Source organism: Pteropus medius, unplaced genomic scaffold (assembly GCF_902729225.1).
Source record: "Pteropus medius unplaced genomic scaffold, Ma_sr-lr_union100, whole genome shotgun sequence".
Lineage (NCBI taxonomy): Eukaryota > Metazoa > Chordata > Mammalia > Chiroptera > Pteropodidae > Pteropus > Pteropus medius.
In genome coordinates this window covers 20,545,238-20,558,429 of record NW_024342471.1, presented here as the reverse complement: position 1 = coordinate 20,558,429, position 13,192 = coordinate 20,545,238, and the positions used below count along the sequence as shown (strand labels likewise).

General features: G+C 44.8%; 1 protein-coding gene and 1 pseudogene across 3 annotated transcripts in view; both read left to right on the top strand.

Annotated features, from left to right (window-relative positions):
- The first annotated feature begins 2,057 nt into the window (after nt 1-2,057).
- Nucleotides 2,058-2,176, top strand: LOC120604033 (uncharacterized; annotated as a pseudogene).
- Nucleotides 2,177-6,350: 4,174 nt separating this feature from the next.
- Nucleotides 6,351-13,192, top strand: part of ZFP64 (ZFP64 zinc finger protein) — a 73,762-nt gene continuing 66,920 nt past the window's right edge. Inside the window, exons 1-2 of one of the 3 annotated variants that reach the window (XM_039864645.1) lie at nt 6,351-6,898; nt 9,875-10,114. In XM_039864645.1, coding sequence (XP_039720579.1) covers nt 6,853-6,898; nt 9,875-10,114 — 286 coding nt within the window. In that variant the 5' untranslated portion in view covers nt 6,351-6,852. The remainder of the gene's footprint in view (nt 6,899-9,874; nt 10,115-13,192) is intronic. The other 2 variants (XM_039864644.1, XM_039864643.1) reach the window with 2 other exon arrangements.

Sequence of the window (13,192 nt, the reverse complement as noted above, 5' to 3'; positions counted from 1 at the left end):
ACTTTTTTAATTAAATTGTTTGTTTTTTATTGAGTTGTATGAGTTCTTTATATGTTTTGGATATTAGGTCCTTATCAGAGGTATCGTTTGCAAATATATTCTCCTATTTGGGTGGTTCCCTCTTTGCCTTGTTGATGGTTTCTTTTGCTATCCAGAAGGTTTTTAGTTTGACATAGTCTCATCCATTTATTTTTACTTTTACTTCCCTTGCCTTTGAGGTCACGTTCATGAAATCTTCTCTAAGTCCAAGGTCTGTGAGCTCAGTACCTGCGTTTTCTTATGCAATTTCTAGTTGCAACAGGTGTTCTTATAAGTTATTGACAGGCGTTCTAAGTGCTACAACCCCTTGGAGTACTTCAAGATTTTAAATGCACATACTCTTTGACCTAGTAATTCTATTTTAGGAAATTATTCTACAGATAAATTCTCTCATGTGCAGATATAGATACAGATGTAGACATAGATATTCGTTGTGGCTTTTTAATAACAAAAAAATTGGAAACAAATTAAATGTCCATTAACAGGGATTATTTAAGTAAATTTTAGCATATACAGTGGAAAACTGAACTCTTCCAAAAGCAATAAGGCAAATCTAGATGCACTTCTAAGCAATATTTTCCAAGATACATTCTGATGCAAAAAAAAAAAAAAAGCCAGGTATGTAAAATGTTGTTCGCATCATAATATAATTTGGGGGGGAAATGGACAAGAATATGGTCACGATTGTTGCTTCCTGGAAAAGAAACTGGGGGAGCAGGGGAGGTTGAAGTGGCACCCACTTTTCACTATACGCCCTTTTTTTAAGACTGTTTTCCTGTTCGTGCACTAACTACATAAGAGTGAAAAGAAATCAGGCCTGCGTATGCTTGCCCGTACGAATCTGTCTGAGTGAACGTACTATTAAAATACAGGTGTGCCACCCGCAGTGAGGTGCCAGGCACGACTCAAAGCCAACTCTCATCAAGTAATTGGTTGTGTAATCACCGGCTAATGCCCAACAGGTTGAGTCTTGATCATCTCCAATTACAGAAGGTTTTAGCACTCACTTTGACTTTCAAGCGTTTCTTCTTTGACTTTCATGTTTATGTAAGGATCGCAGGCAGTTAAATAATGTTAGCAAATCAATTTTGGAATAAATTTCCCTCTGGTTCCTTCCTAAGGTTTGAAATAGGTCAATGATGATGTCAGGAGTGTTCACTAGAGTCACCCAAGGCGTGTCTCCCTGCTGCGTGCCTGGACCACACGCCCTGCCGAGATTCTATTTCAGTGCAGCTGGGTGGTGCCTGAGCATGGGTGTTCTCAGCAGGTTCTCTGGGAGACTCTAAGGCACCCTCCAGTTAAGAATCACCTGCAGTATCCAGAAAAGCAGGAATAAAATTATAAGCCCCACAAACCTTGATCCAGCTATGTCAGTCTGGGCCTGACCAGAAAAAGAGAAACAACACTAAGAATTGAAGTAAATTTAATGCAGAGAATTGGTATGCAGGTGGCGAAAGAGCTGAGAAGCCAAATGGGAATGGTTAGGCGACCCAGAGATTAAAAACAGCTGGAAGCCTCCGGCCCCTTCTCCCCAGGGAGGAAGCTGGGAACAAAGGAAGTAGATGATGTTTTCAGAGACAAGGAACCAGAGCCATATGGCGAAAGGTGAGGCCACAGTGCACCCAACTGGGATGTGGAGCCATAAAAGAGACTGCCACCAATATAGGGAGGGAGGGGAAGAAATCGTCTGGCTTCTCATTTCCACCCACTAGCCAAACCCGACAGGAAGCTAGAAGCCCCCAGAAGACTGAAAACAGACGGAGGCAGCTGCCCTGACGTGCAGAGCTGAGCATGGGAGGCAAGGAACAGATCAGACGGTAATAGACTAAGGGCCATTCCACCAGCTGCAGTTACATTGATAGTTGACACCCCGGGCCACAATTTTCTGTAGTATTTTTGAGAACGTTGAGTGGAGCCGCTGCTGACACAGTGCTTTTGAGATTGCAAAACCCCCAGTTAGCCACCCTTGTAAGCCTTTGTCTAGAAAAATAAGGAAGGCTTAAAAATATTTGCATATAGCCTGTGGCCATGCCACCCTGAATGTGCCCTATCTCTTCTGATCTGGGAAGCTAAGCAGGGTCAGGCCCGGTTAGTACTTGGATGGGAGACCACCTAGGAAGACCAGGTGCTGTGGGTGTTAAAAAAACATATATTTATTTGCATACAAGTTATCACACAATTTAAATGAAATCCATAAGTTTTTCTGGGTTGTCATCATATCGTACTAAAAAGGGGAAGATGCTTTTCTGTAACAGTCAAAGTTTGCTTTAACAGTTATCTTCCAAAGGAAACTTGATACCATCCATCCATCCATCCATCCATCGCTTTTTATATATCAGACACTGTTATAGATGCTAGTATACAAGGGATAAAATAAGCAAAAGTACCTGCCCTGAGAACTTACACTTTGGTGCACTTTGCATGATTGCTCTAGGAAACTACATTTGTTAGAATGATTACTGTAGAACAAACTTTGGTCACCTGAAATTATGAACTATTTTGTTAAGAGAAGGATATCTTTGCTCACAAAACTTATGACAATCCAATGACTATGACCTTGTTATTCTTATGATTAATGTTACAAGAATAAAAAAAAGTGTATTCTCTTAATCATGTCAGGAAGTATCTGGAAGTCTCCTTTCAGAAATTACTTAAGCAAAGAAATAATTCTAATAGATCGATTTGGAAACACTGTGCAAATCTCTGTCCTTCTACAGTTTCTGTTACTTGCCCTCAAAGATTCTGAGATCGTCCTCGATTGGCCTTTTGATTGAAGGAAATTTACTTAACCTTTGCAAGACTCAGTTTCTACAGCTACAAAACAGCGATAATAGTGCCCACCTTTCTGTTGCTCAGAGGGTTGAACGACATAGGCCAGGTGATGTGGGTGATTCCTTGCTAGAGATTTTTAGTCAAAAGAAATATTTAAACTATAGGGAAGGATAAAGCCCTTTTTCTACCAGGAACATATTGGAAATTTTGGATAAATTCAAATACATGCAGCACAAGGAAACCGATGCTCAGTTCTGACATCAGAAGTGACAGGGAGGGCGGGGTTTGGGGTGCACTGCAGAGGTCAGCCTTTGCACAAAGAGGCAGCTTCTCTGACCTAGCCAAGGGCTACCACATGATAATCCGAGCCCCGATTAACAAGATTTTTCACTTTTTTAAAAAAGCTATAAATCCTAATTTTTAGGAGACATCTATCATCTTTTAAGCATTGGCAACAGATTCCAATTTATTTTAGATTCTAGATCCAAACATGAAATAGGATTGACAATAATAGGTCTATACTCCACAGGAAGTTTGCCATTTCTAAATTATATTTTATCTTTTAAATGAGACGTGGTCAAAAATTTAAGAACAGAAGAAACCATAGGCGTTCTAGTCAAACAAAGGCTGTTAACTTTTTGAGAAATGTAATTCTTACTGAGAAATTCATCTGGAAGGAAGCCATATTGAGAAAACGATCTGAAAAGAGAAAGAAAGAAAAAGCCCTTCCAAATGGTGTTGAAACAAGTTATTCTGGCAGTTCTGTTCAGAGACAATGTGTTCACACCGGCCAATTAAAAAGCTACTGCAGTCTATTGCTTATAGCTAAAAAACATTATTAAAAACATTCAGTAGCATATCAAATTATGACACAAATCTATAATGAAATATTATGCAACCGTTAAAACTAAGGGTTGCAAACACCAAGTGCATCAGTAACAACCAGAGAGCTTGTCAAACGCACAGAAGCCCGGGCTTCACACCCGTCTTTCTGTGGCAGTCCCCACAAATGAAGCTGGGGCATCTGCACACTTAACGACTTCCCAGGTGATTCTAATGCACCAGCCCGACGGTGAAAACTTCAAAATCAAAGCCAGTTATGAAACAGTATGTATAGTATTGCATTTAATTAGGATTAGATTCAGCTGCATGTGAAAGAAACACCTCCCCACACACATCTATATACACACACAAGTAACAGTAGTTGAAACAACGTAAACGTGCATTTCTTGTGTCAGTGAAGCTCGGAAGTAGACAGTCCAGTTGACAGCTTCATAAAGAAGCTAATGACCTGGGCTACGTCCAACTCACCACCCCAACATACTCAGAGTATCGCCTCATTCTCACAGTCCAAAATAGCAGCTAGAGCTCCAGTCGTCACATCCTCATTCCAGGCAATGATGGCAGGGAGTGAAAAAAAAAGGGCGAATGACATATGTCGATTGTTATTTTCAGATTTCCCAGAAGTTACATCACAGCATTACATTGACACTGACAGAATTTAGCCATATAGCCATGTCTAACGGTAAAGGAAGTCGGGAAAAATCTTCCAGGGAGCCATAAGCTCAGCTGCAAATCGGAAATTCTAACTAAGGAAATCTGAGACAACCATGTTAGGTACACAAACAGCAATCTCTACCAGAAGTATAATATTATATGGTGAGTGCATATTGATTCGAACCATATGAAATTAACATTTATAAGTAAAAAATAGACAAATGTTGGCAGTCCATATGGTTCATCCTATTATAATTCTATGGAGAAAAAAGCCTAGAAAGACATACAGTACATAAAGATGTAAATACTGATTACCTCTGGGTGGTCAGCTCTCAGGGAGCCGTGTATTATTTGCGTAATGTTTAAAAATAATGATCATAACGTGTACCAAAAAAAAAAAAGATTTAAAGCAGCATGTAAGTTAGAATCACATTTTTATGAAATATATGAATACAACATACATACACACACACACGTAGTTCAGGGAGCTGGAGTGGCCTTGACAGGGAAGGGACACAAGGCTGGAAATGTTCTGTGTCTTGATCAGGTAGGGATTACCCAGGTATGTGCACATGTAAACATTTATAAGCATTAAAAAACAAATAGTGCCCTAAGCTGCAGTGCCTTCCTGGATCAGGTTAGCTAGGGACGGGTATCATGAAAGTGAGAAAGTAGAGAGGCCCAGCGAGGTAAGTGCTTTAAATAAGAGACAGGAAAAGGCTCCCTGGATGATAGAAAGAAGCCAGGGGAAGGCAACCTGGCAGAGGGAAGAGCAGACGCAGAGCCCCAGGGGCCGGGAGAGCTGCGCACCTTCGAGCAACAGCAAGGAGGCAGGTGTAGCTGGCCTGAGCAAGGCAGGAGGAGCCGGGCATCCCATGAGTGGGGCTGGTGGGCGATAGCCAGGTCTCGGCTCGCTCATTCCTGCCTCTGGGTTCTTGCTCCTGCCGGTTCCTCAGGCCAGAAAGGCCCCCCACCCATTCAAATATTACTGCTCGGAGAGGCCTTCCTTGACCATGCCTGCGGCTACTATCACAACCTTGTTTTACGTCTTCTGAGACCTTACCACCATCAGGAAGTTATGCCGCTGGTTTGATGAGTGTTCAGTGCGTTGCTAGCCTCCAGTAAAGTTCCCTCATCATTTGGATCACCCTTGTACCTCCAGGGACTAGCACAGTGCCTGGCACATTGCAAACGCTTAGAAACAAATAGTCGCTGGAGAAATGAGCAAACTCTTAACGGAAGCGACAGGACAATTCCTTAGTTATACAAGCCATATTTATGTAGAGCCGGCTATGTGCCAGGCACGAAGCTAAGTTACTGGGAGTAGATATATCAGTGAAGCAGAGATTTTTTTTTAAATCCCACTTGCCTGAGGACTTATTGATTGTAAGGGGAAGAGGAAACAAGTAATACACAAGTAAATTATGATTCTTCTGCATAGATAGATAATGTTAGATGTAATAAGTTCTAAGAAGGAAAATAAAGCAGAGGGGAGGCCTCAATATTAGAATGGGCAAGCTAAGAATGTGAATTGGAATCACCTGGGAAGTCGTTAGGGAGGTTGGCAGGTGGTTACAGAGGGGACAGTAAGTGCAAAGGCCTTGAGAGTGGAGAGATCTTGGGGCTCATGAGATGAGATCAGGGGTGGGGGGCAGTGGGGACACATCAGGGAGGGCAGGGTCGACCAATATCTGGGACTTCACCTGGGAACTTAGAAATGCTCGTTCTCGGGCCTCGCCCCGGATCTGCTGAATCAGAAACTCTAGCGGGGCGGGAGCGGGGTTAGCGTTCTGTGCTCCAACGATCCAGGTGACTTCGTGCGCAGTAAAGTTGGTAGACCCCTGGAGCCGGGGACCTTCAGCGTTCAGCTCCAGTTGTCACTCTTATCATCCACGTGATCACGATCCTCTTTATTTCACTAGGTAGGCGGGGAGATCCGCCCAGCGTTCTGCTGATTTGCTGGGCGCTGACGCTCAGCGGGGGTTTCTCCCAAGCCCACCGCACCCCAAGTGCCCACCCCGCCCCCACCCACCAACTGCAGCGCGGCGCGGTCCTCTCTGCAAAATACACCGGTGACCCGGTTGCCTGGCCGCCTGCGGGACCCAGACGTCCAGGGTGGCAGGTGCAAAGGAACCAGAGGCGGGGAGGCCAAACGCGTCGGCCAAGAACTTAGGGGTGCGGGCGGGGAGGGGCGCATCCCTCGCCGCCCGCGGTCGCGCTGCCCTCGGGGACGCGTGTGCGCCGTCCAGGTCCCCGGGGATGGCGCGAGTCCGGGGCCGCGCGGCGCGGGCATCGGGATTGGCCCGCAGCTTCCCCCGGGAGCCGCTGATGCAAAGCTAGGCTGTGCGGCCGGGCCGGCCAGCGCCCTCTAGGCAGCGGAAGTGGAGCTTGCTTTACATCCGTCCTCCCTGCCTCGCAGAGTTGGGAGAAGGAAGGCTGGGGTGGGGGGGCGGAAAAATAAAAGGAAAAGTCCTTGCACCATGTAGACCAGCACCCCCCGCACCCTGGCACTCCGGCCGGCCGGGGGTCCCCCAGCCTGCGGCCATGAACGCGAGCAGCGAGGGCGAGACCTTCCCGGGCTCGGTGCAAAGTAAGTGCTTTTCCGGGCGCAGTGCGCGCTCCGGGGCCCGGGCCCAAGCACGTCTGCGACGCAGTGAGCAGGCCCGGGGCCCCGAAATCGGGGTGACGGCTGAGAGCCGCTGTCTCGGGGACCGCGGCGGGCGTGCCGTGCAGTAGGCACCGGAGTGGGCTTGGGGTGGGGGCGCCCCACTCGGCGCAAGGCGGGGGGCGCTCTCCAGCTTCCCAAGACCCCTAGGCTGGGAACGGTGGGGGAGGGCATGCCGTTCGGACAATCGCCACCCCCTCGGGACATTCCCCGCCCCATCTCCGGCGGAGTTTGGGAGGGATTCGGGGTAACCGTGGCAACGCTGGTGGGAAAACTTATAGCTCGGTGGCCCCTAACCCTCGAAGTCCAGGGATCGGAGGGTCCCACGAGGTCTGGCCGGCCGGGCTTGCCGCCTCACTGCAAAGCCTTTTCTACATTAAAGGTGGAGATTTGAATGGGGGAACGGAGCCGCGGTCGTTGTCTTTGAGTTTTGGGGTTCATTTCTATTTTCCTGATGAGGACAGCAGTCCCTGGTTTCGGATGGTGCATTGTTTCCCAAAGTGACCAGGGACCGAGCGCAAACCAACCTCCCTGGAGCGCGAGCGCTTATTTTAAAAAAATAAATAAATAAACGAAGCTCTCGGGCCCCACCCATCAGGTCCCGGCGCGAGGTGCAGATGGGCGGGAGAGGGATCTGCCGGCCTTCCTGGGCGATTCGGACGCACAGAAAGTTTGAGAACCCCTGACACAGAGTTTGCAGTCACCTGGCACATAGTAAGCGCCTAGCCTGTTGGCTGTTACTGTTAACAGCTTTGGAGACACTGACTCCAAAACTTGGCTGGGTATTCCTTGCATAATGTATGAAAAGCACAGATTTCCCCAAACCCCAGCACCCCTTCCCTCCACCTCCTTTATGACTCAGCTCTCAAGTGGGACTCAGATGTGTCCACGTTTAATCCCTCCCCACCTACTCCCAGGTTTTTGTGATGCTGACACAGGTTTGGAGAATTCTTTTTGTTGGTGGTGAGCACAAACTGTGCCCAGTGTTTTTTATTTGGTCTCAGTTTAATTCTCATTACAAGCGCAAGAGGTAGGTGTATTTCATCATTCCGAATTTTCAGAGGGGGATACTTTCAAGTTCAAAGAGGGTACCTCCCTAATAAACCCACCAGGTGATATGCTGGGGGTGGGGACCCCTGTGCTGCTGGTGCTTGTACAAGCACCATCTCATTTGCTCCTCCTAACGGTGCTGTGAAGCAGAAACTGCTCCCCATCTTATCCTGGGTTTCAGTCCTGCTCTGTCATTGAGAAATCGTCCGCGATGCAAGTCACTGCATCCCTAGATTCCTTGTTTTCTTCTTAGTCCCATGAGCACCTCAGCAGCTACAGGGAGGCGGTGTTCCAGGGGAGAAAGGTCTGTGCCTTCCATGCACGGATTTCAAAGTACTTAAATGCACAGGGTGCTGGAGAGGGCTGGTAACACATTACCATGCTCAGCCCCCAGCAGCTCTCTGAGGCAACCAGATTATATTTCCACACAGAGATTTCTTGTCTTAGTTAGACTTGGGGAAAATTGAACATGGGATAAATATTTTATAAATGTTCAGAAAATTCTGATACGTGGATGCCAACCGTATATGCACAGAGTAGTTCTCAGCTTATTTAGACTTGGGGAAAGTTGGAAATGATAGAAAGAACTTACGGTAACTGAAGATTACGACGCATGGATAACATGAAATAATGTGTTATCATTAAGTAATTATATTTATAAATATATTTTAGAGATGTAGTGCAATGTTTATGGGATATTTTGTGGGGGAAAGATTAATTCTACAATACATCGCCATCTTAAACAATTTTTATAAAAGACAATTTTTAATTGCACACGAGTGGAAGAAAATATTTTATAATGTTCATGGTACATATATAGTAAAGATTGTGAGCAATTTCCTCCTGTTTTTTCCAAATTTTCTGTTAGCAACATGAGTTTCCTTATAAGGCAAAGAAATTTTTAAAAAGAAAAATCAAGGTCATAATTATTAATTAGTGGTATTTCTTTATTTAATAAACATTTATATAGCACTTTCTTATATAGTGCCAGGTACTGTGGTGGGTGCTTTGTAAATATTAACACAATATTAACTCTCGATATCGTTACTATCGAGAAATAATGTTCCTAAGTATTAACACAGTATTAACTCTTGGTGTTGTTACTATCAAGAAATAATTTTTCTATTAGTTAGGAATGAATTTTGGCTACAAGTAACAAAAGCGAACTATTCCAGCCTAACAAGAAGCCTGGAAGTGGTTAATTCAGGGGATCAGTGAAGTAAAGACCGGCATCTGTAGGGATCTTAGCATTTTCCTCATAGTTACAACATGGCTGCAGAAGCCCCTGGCATCACGTCAGCATTCAAGGCGAATGTCTCTTCCCTTTTCATCATGAAAGCCAAACTTTCTCTAGAAGTTCCTCTGGCATTGTGCTGGGGGAGGGTGGTCCCCAAGTATGTAGGGGACCAAGATTATTTAGACTACTGTTTCTTACAGTGGTGAGGTGGGCAGGGTTTGGAAATGTGAAGGGGTTGGTTTTCATAATGACTGGAAAGTACAGCAACTTTTTAATTGGGATAGGAGATGGCTGCTGGTCCTTAGAAGTGCAGGGCAGCCCTGCACATCAAAGAATTTTCTTGCCCCTAGTGTCCCCTATGGACAAAGGTGCATAGTGCCCCTAGTGTCCCCTATGGACAAAGGTGCATTACGAGCCGTCACTTGGATCTGGCTATGTTGCTGCTGGGAAAGAATTGGTATTCTGTTTGCAAAGAAGAGGGTAGTGGAATGGACATTGGGCCGGCAAGTGGCCACGTCTGCCATCAGGCCCTTTTTTCTTACTATGGATCTGGTTTGTATTGTCATGTCAAGCTGTTTGGAATTAATCTGTGACTTTCTCTTCGTCCCATGGAGTTCCAGGTGGCACAACGGTGCTGGTTGAGCTGACTCCCGACATCCACATCTGTGGCATCTGCAAGCAACAGTTTAACAACCTGGACGCCTTTGTAGCTCACAAGCAGAGTGGCTGCCAGCTGACCAGCACGTCTGGGGCGACCCCCAGCACAGTCCAGTTTGTATCAGAGGAAACGGTGCCTGCCACCCAGACTCAGACCACCACCAGAACCATCACCTCTGAGACCCAGACGATCACAGGTATGACTGGGGGATGGGGAGCCAGTTTAAGTTGGCTGTGTCCCAGACACCTCCATAGAGCTCGTGAAAAATATAGATTCCCAGGGCCTACCCGCTAGGGTTGCTGATTCATTATTTTTAACAAGCTCCACTGGGAAACCAGCTTCCTGGCCAGGTTTGGGAACTGCTGGGTTAAAACATTAAGTGTTAGCAGTTATAAATGTTGTCACATGTTAAACAAAACAGACAGGCAAAAAAAAAAACAGGTTTCTAAAACAAAAACCTACATAATATACTAAGAAAAAAAATACTTGCAGGAAATACATTGCAATTTTTTTAAAGGACAATTATTTGGGGTGATGGGAGTATGTATATGATCCCTGAATTTGCATTATTTGTGTAAAGATACAAAAAAAAATCAGAGTTTTGTTTTGTTTCTGTTTTTAAATCTACAAAAAGGCATTTGATGCCTTGCCTCCTCTGCTAGGAAGACAAAAAGTTCACCCCGGTTCTGCGTTGTGTCCACTTACTCCACCAAAAATAAATTGCATTTTTTAATAAAAATTAATTAAAGTTTAAAAATTAAAGAAAAATAAATTACAGATGGATCTCGCATTTAAGTGTGCACAATGAAACCATGAGAGTCCTAGAGTAAATAATATCACATGCACACGCACAACACACACACGGGCACATAAACACAAATACATTCACCTGTACTTATACCTATATAATCTGTTTTAAGGGACCAGACAGACAACTTTAGAAATTGTGAAGTAACCCATTTATAAGACAGTACAATATAGACACTGTCAGATCCTATGGGGAATTGGAGAATGTATCCTTAGCTAAAGACATTCAAATTTTTAGATTAAAAAATATATATATTTATTAATACTGTGCCTACCAAAGAATATAGATTGTAGACACACACCACACCTCCCCCCAAAAAGAAAAAGAATCACATGTGGTTGCAAATAAAGTTGCAATTTTTCCAAAGCAAAGACAATGTATTAAAAAATCTAAAGACGCCTGGAAAAAAAGTTGCAGCATCTAGGACTAAGGCCTGATGCTCCTCATACGTAATCAATGAAAGTAGAAAAAAAGAACCAAGTGGAAAAGTCAGCAAAGGGCAACAGATGTTACATAAGAGGCCATAAAATAATGCCTTAGTAATTAAAGAAATGCACATCAGAGAGGGCTTAGGGCAAGGATACCGCTTTCCTTTTCTGGGGATGTAAATTCATGTAAGATGGGTGATTTTGTGATAGCTTTCAAATTGTAAATATTATATTCGAAATCTTTCACATTTAAAAATGTACGTAAACACATTTATCCAATAAGTCCACTTCCAGGTAGTCTATAAAACTTGATAAACAAATGTAATAGTACTCATTTCCAGTATATACTGTAAAAAAACAAAAAACAAAAAAAAAAAACAAAACAAAACGTGGAACATTTGTATCATTTGTATGCATATGTCAAGGGGAAATTAAATAAATATCAGGGATTCAGACAGAGGATTATGGCTTAGCCCTGAAAAGGGAAGCTAGATCTCTTTTGCAAACATAGAAAAATTCTCAAGGGAAGTGTGAAAAACATACGTATGCATAACATGTAGTTATATATTCAAGGAAAGCGTCTAGAACAGGAACGAGGCAGGTCGCTTTAAGGAAAGAAAGGTTACGCTGTGATAGGTATTAGGGCGTGGTGCGGGCTGGGACGTGGCTCTCTGGATCCATCGGGTAGGTATTTGGATTTTTCAGAGAAGCTGAAAAATGTGAAATCTTCCAAATTTTAAAACTTTTTTGGCCAAACAAAATATATCTGTGAGCCTGATTGAGCCCAGAAGCTTTTTCTAGTTTATTCTCAGACAGCGTTTGCCACATAGTTGATCTGGAGCTGGGGAGTGGAGGACATCACCAGCTCTCTCCTCATCAGTCATACACGGGTGTGACGTGTGGCTTTTTCGGCAGTGAGCAAAGTTCTGTGGTTGTGTTCCTGATGTGTCCGAAATAATGTTTCTGCTGAGTTTTTAAAACGTTGAACTATAACTTACCACCTCACAAACCTTAATGAAAGTACCTTGACATCTTCTCACTTTCTCCTGAGTTTATCTTAATTGTCATCGTAGAGAAAGTCACCAAAAAATGTTAAAACTAAAAAACCTTAGAGATAGGCCTGGTTTAACCTTCTCATTTTACCGCCGGACAAAGTGAAGCTGCAGATGAGCACAGGGCATGGCCAAGGTCCCCACACAGGTTCGGGACAGTCCTGGGACTTAAATATTTTGGCGCTTACCCGGGTGATCTTCTCTGTGAAGACTTAGTGTCCTGTCCCCTGTCCTCAAAAACAGCTGGATGCCCAGTAACCCCACAGCCTGAGCGTGAAGCCTATAACACAGTGCCCCAGTGTGAGATGCCTTCAAGGCTCTCGCTTTGTGACCATTCCGTCTTTCTAGATTCTGAGCCTTCACCTCTGCTGTTCCCTCTACTGAAATACCTTTCCTGCCTTTGCCTGGCGGATGCCAGCTCAACCTCAGGACCTGAAGGTTCACGACACTCTACAACCAGGATCTGGCTTGATCTGGGGACACTGCCCTCCCCTCTCAATCGAGTGATAACTCCTTTCTCTTTCCCAACCGAGTATATTTCCTATAGCCTCAGGGCCTTTGCACACGCTGTTCCCTCTGCCTGGAACTGACAGTTCTTATGCATACATCAGAGCTGGGCTGAAAGGCTTTTCCCTAGAGCCCCTCCTGTGACACCACACACACTCACTCTGTTCACTCAGACTATGTCGAGTCCCCGTCATGAGTAATGAAATGATTCTTTGCGGGACAGACCGCAGATGTGTCCCATCACTGAGGTCAGGGGCTGCACCCTCACGGTCACCCCTGGATCTCCGGGATCTAGAAGGCACTAGGCACAGAGGCGCTCATTCCTGCTTGAGCAGATGGACAGCTGCCCAAATCTGACATCCATCCGCGAAGCTGACTCTACACCACATAACTGCGCCCTCTGTCCCCCCGGTTCTTTGCTCAGCGTTCGCCCTGCACGTCCACTGCCCTGCGGTCACTCAGTTTTGCTGACCGCTCTG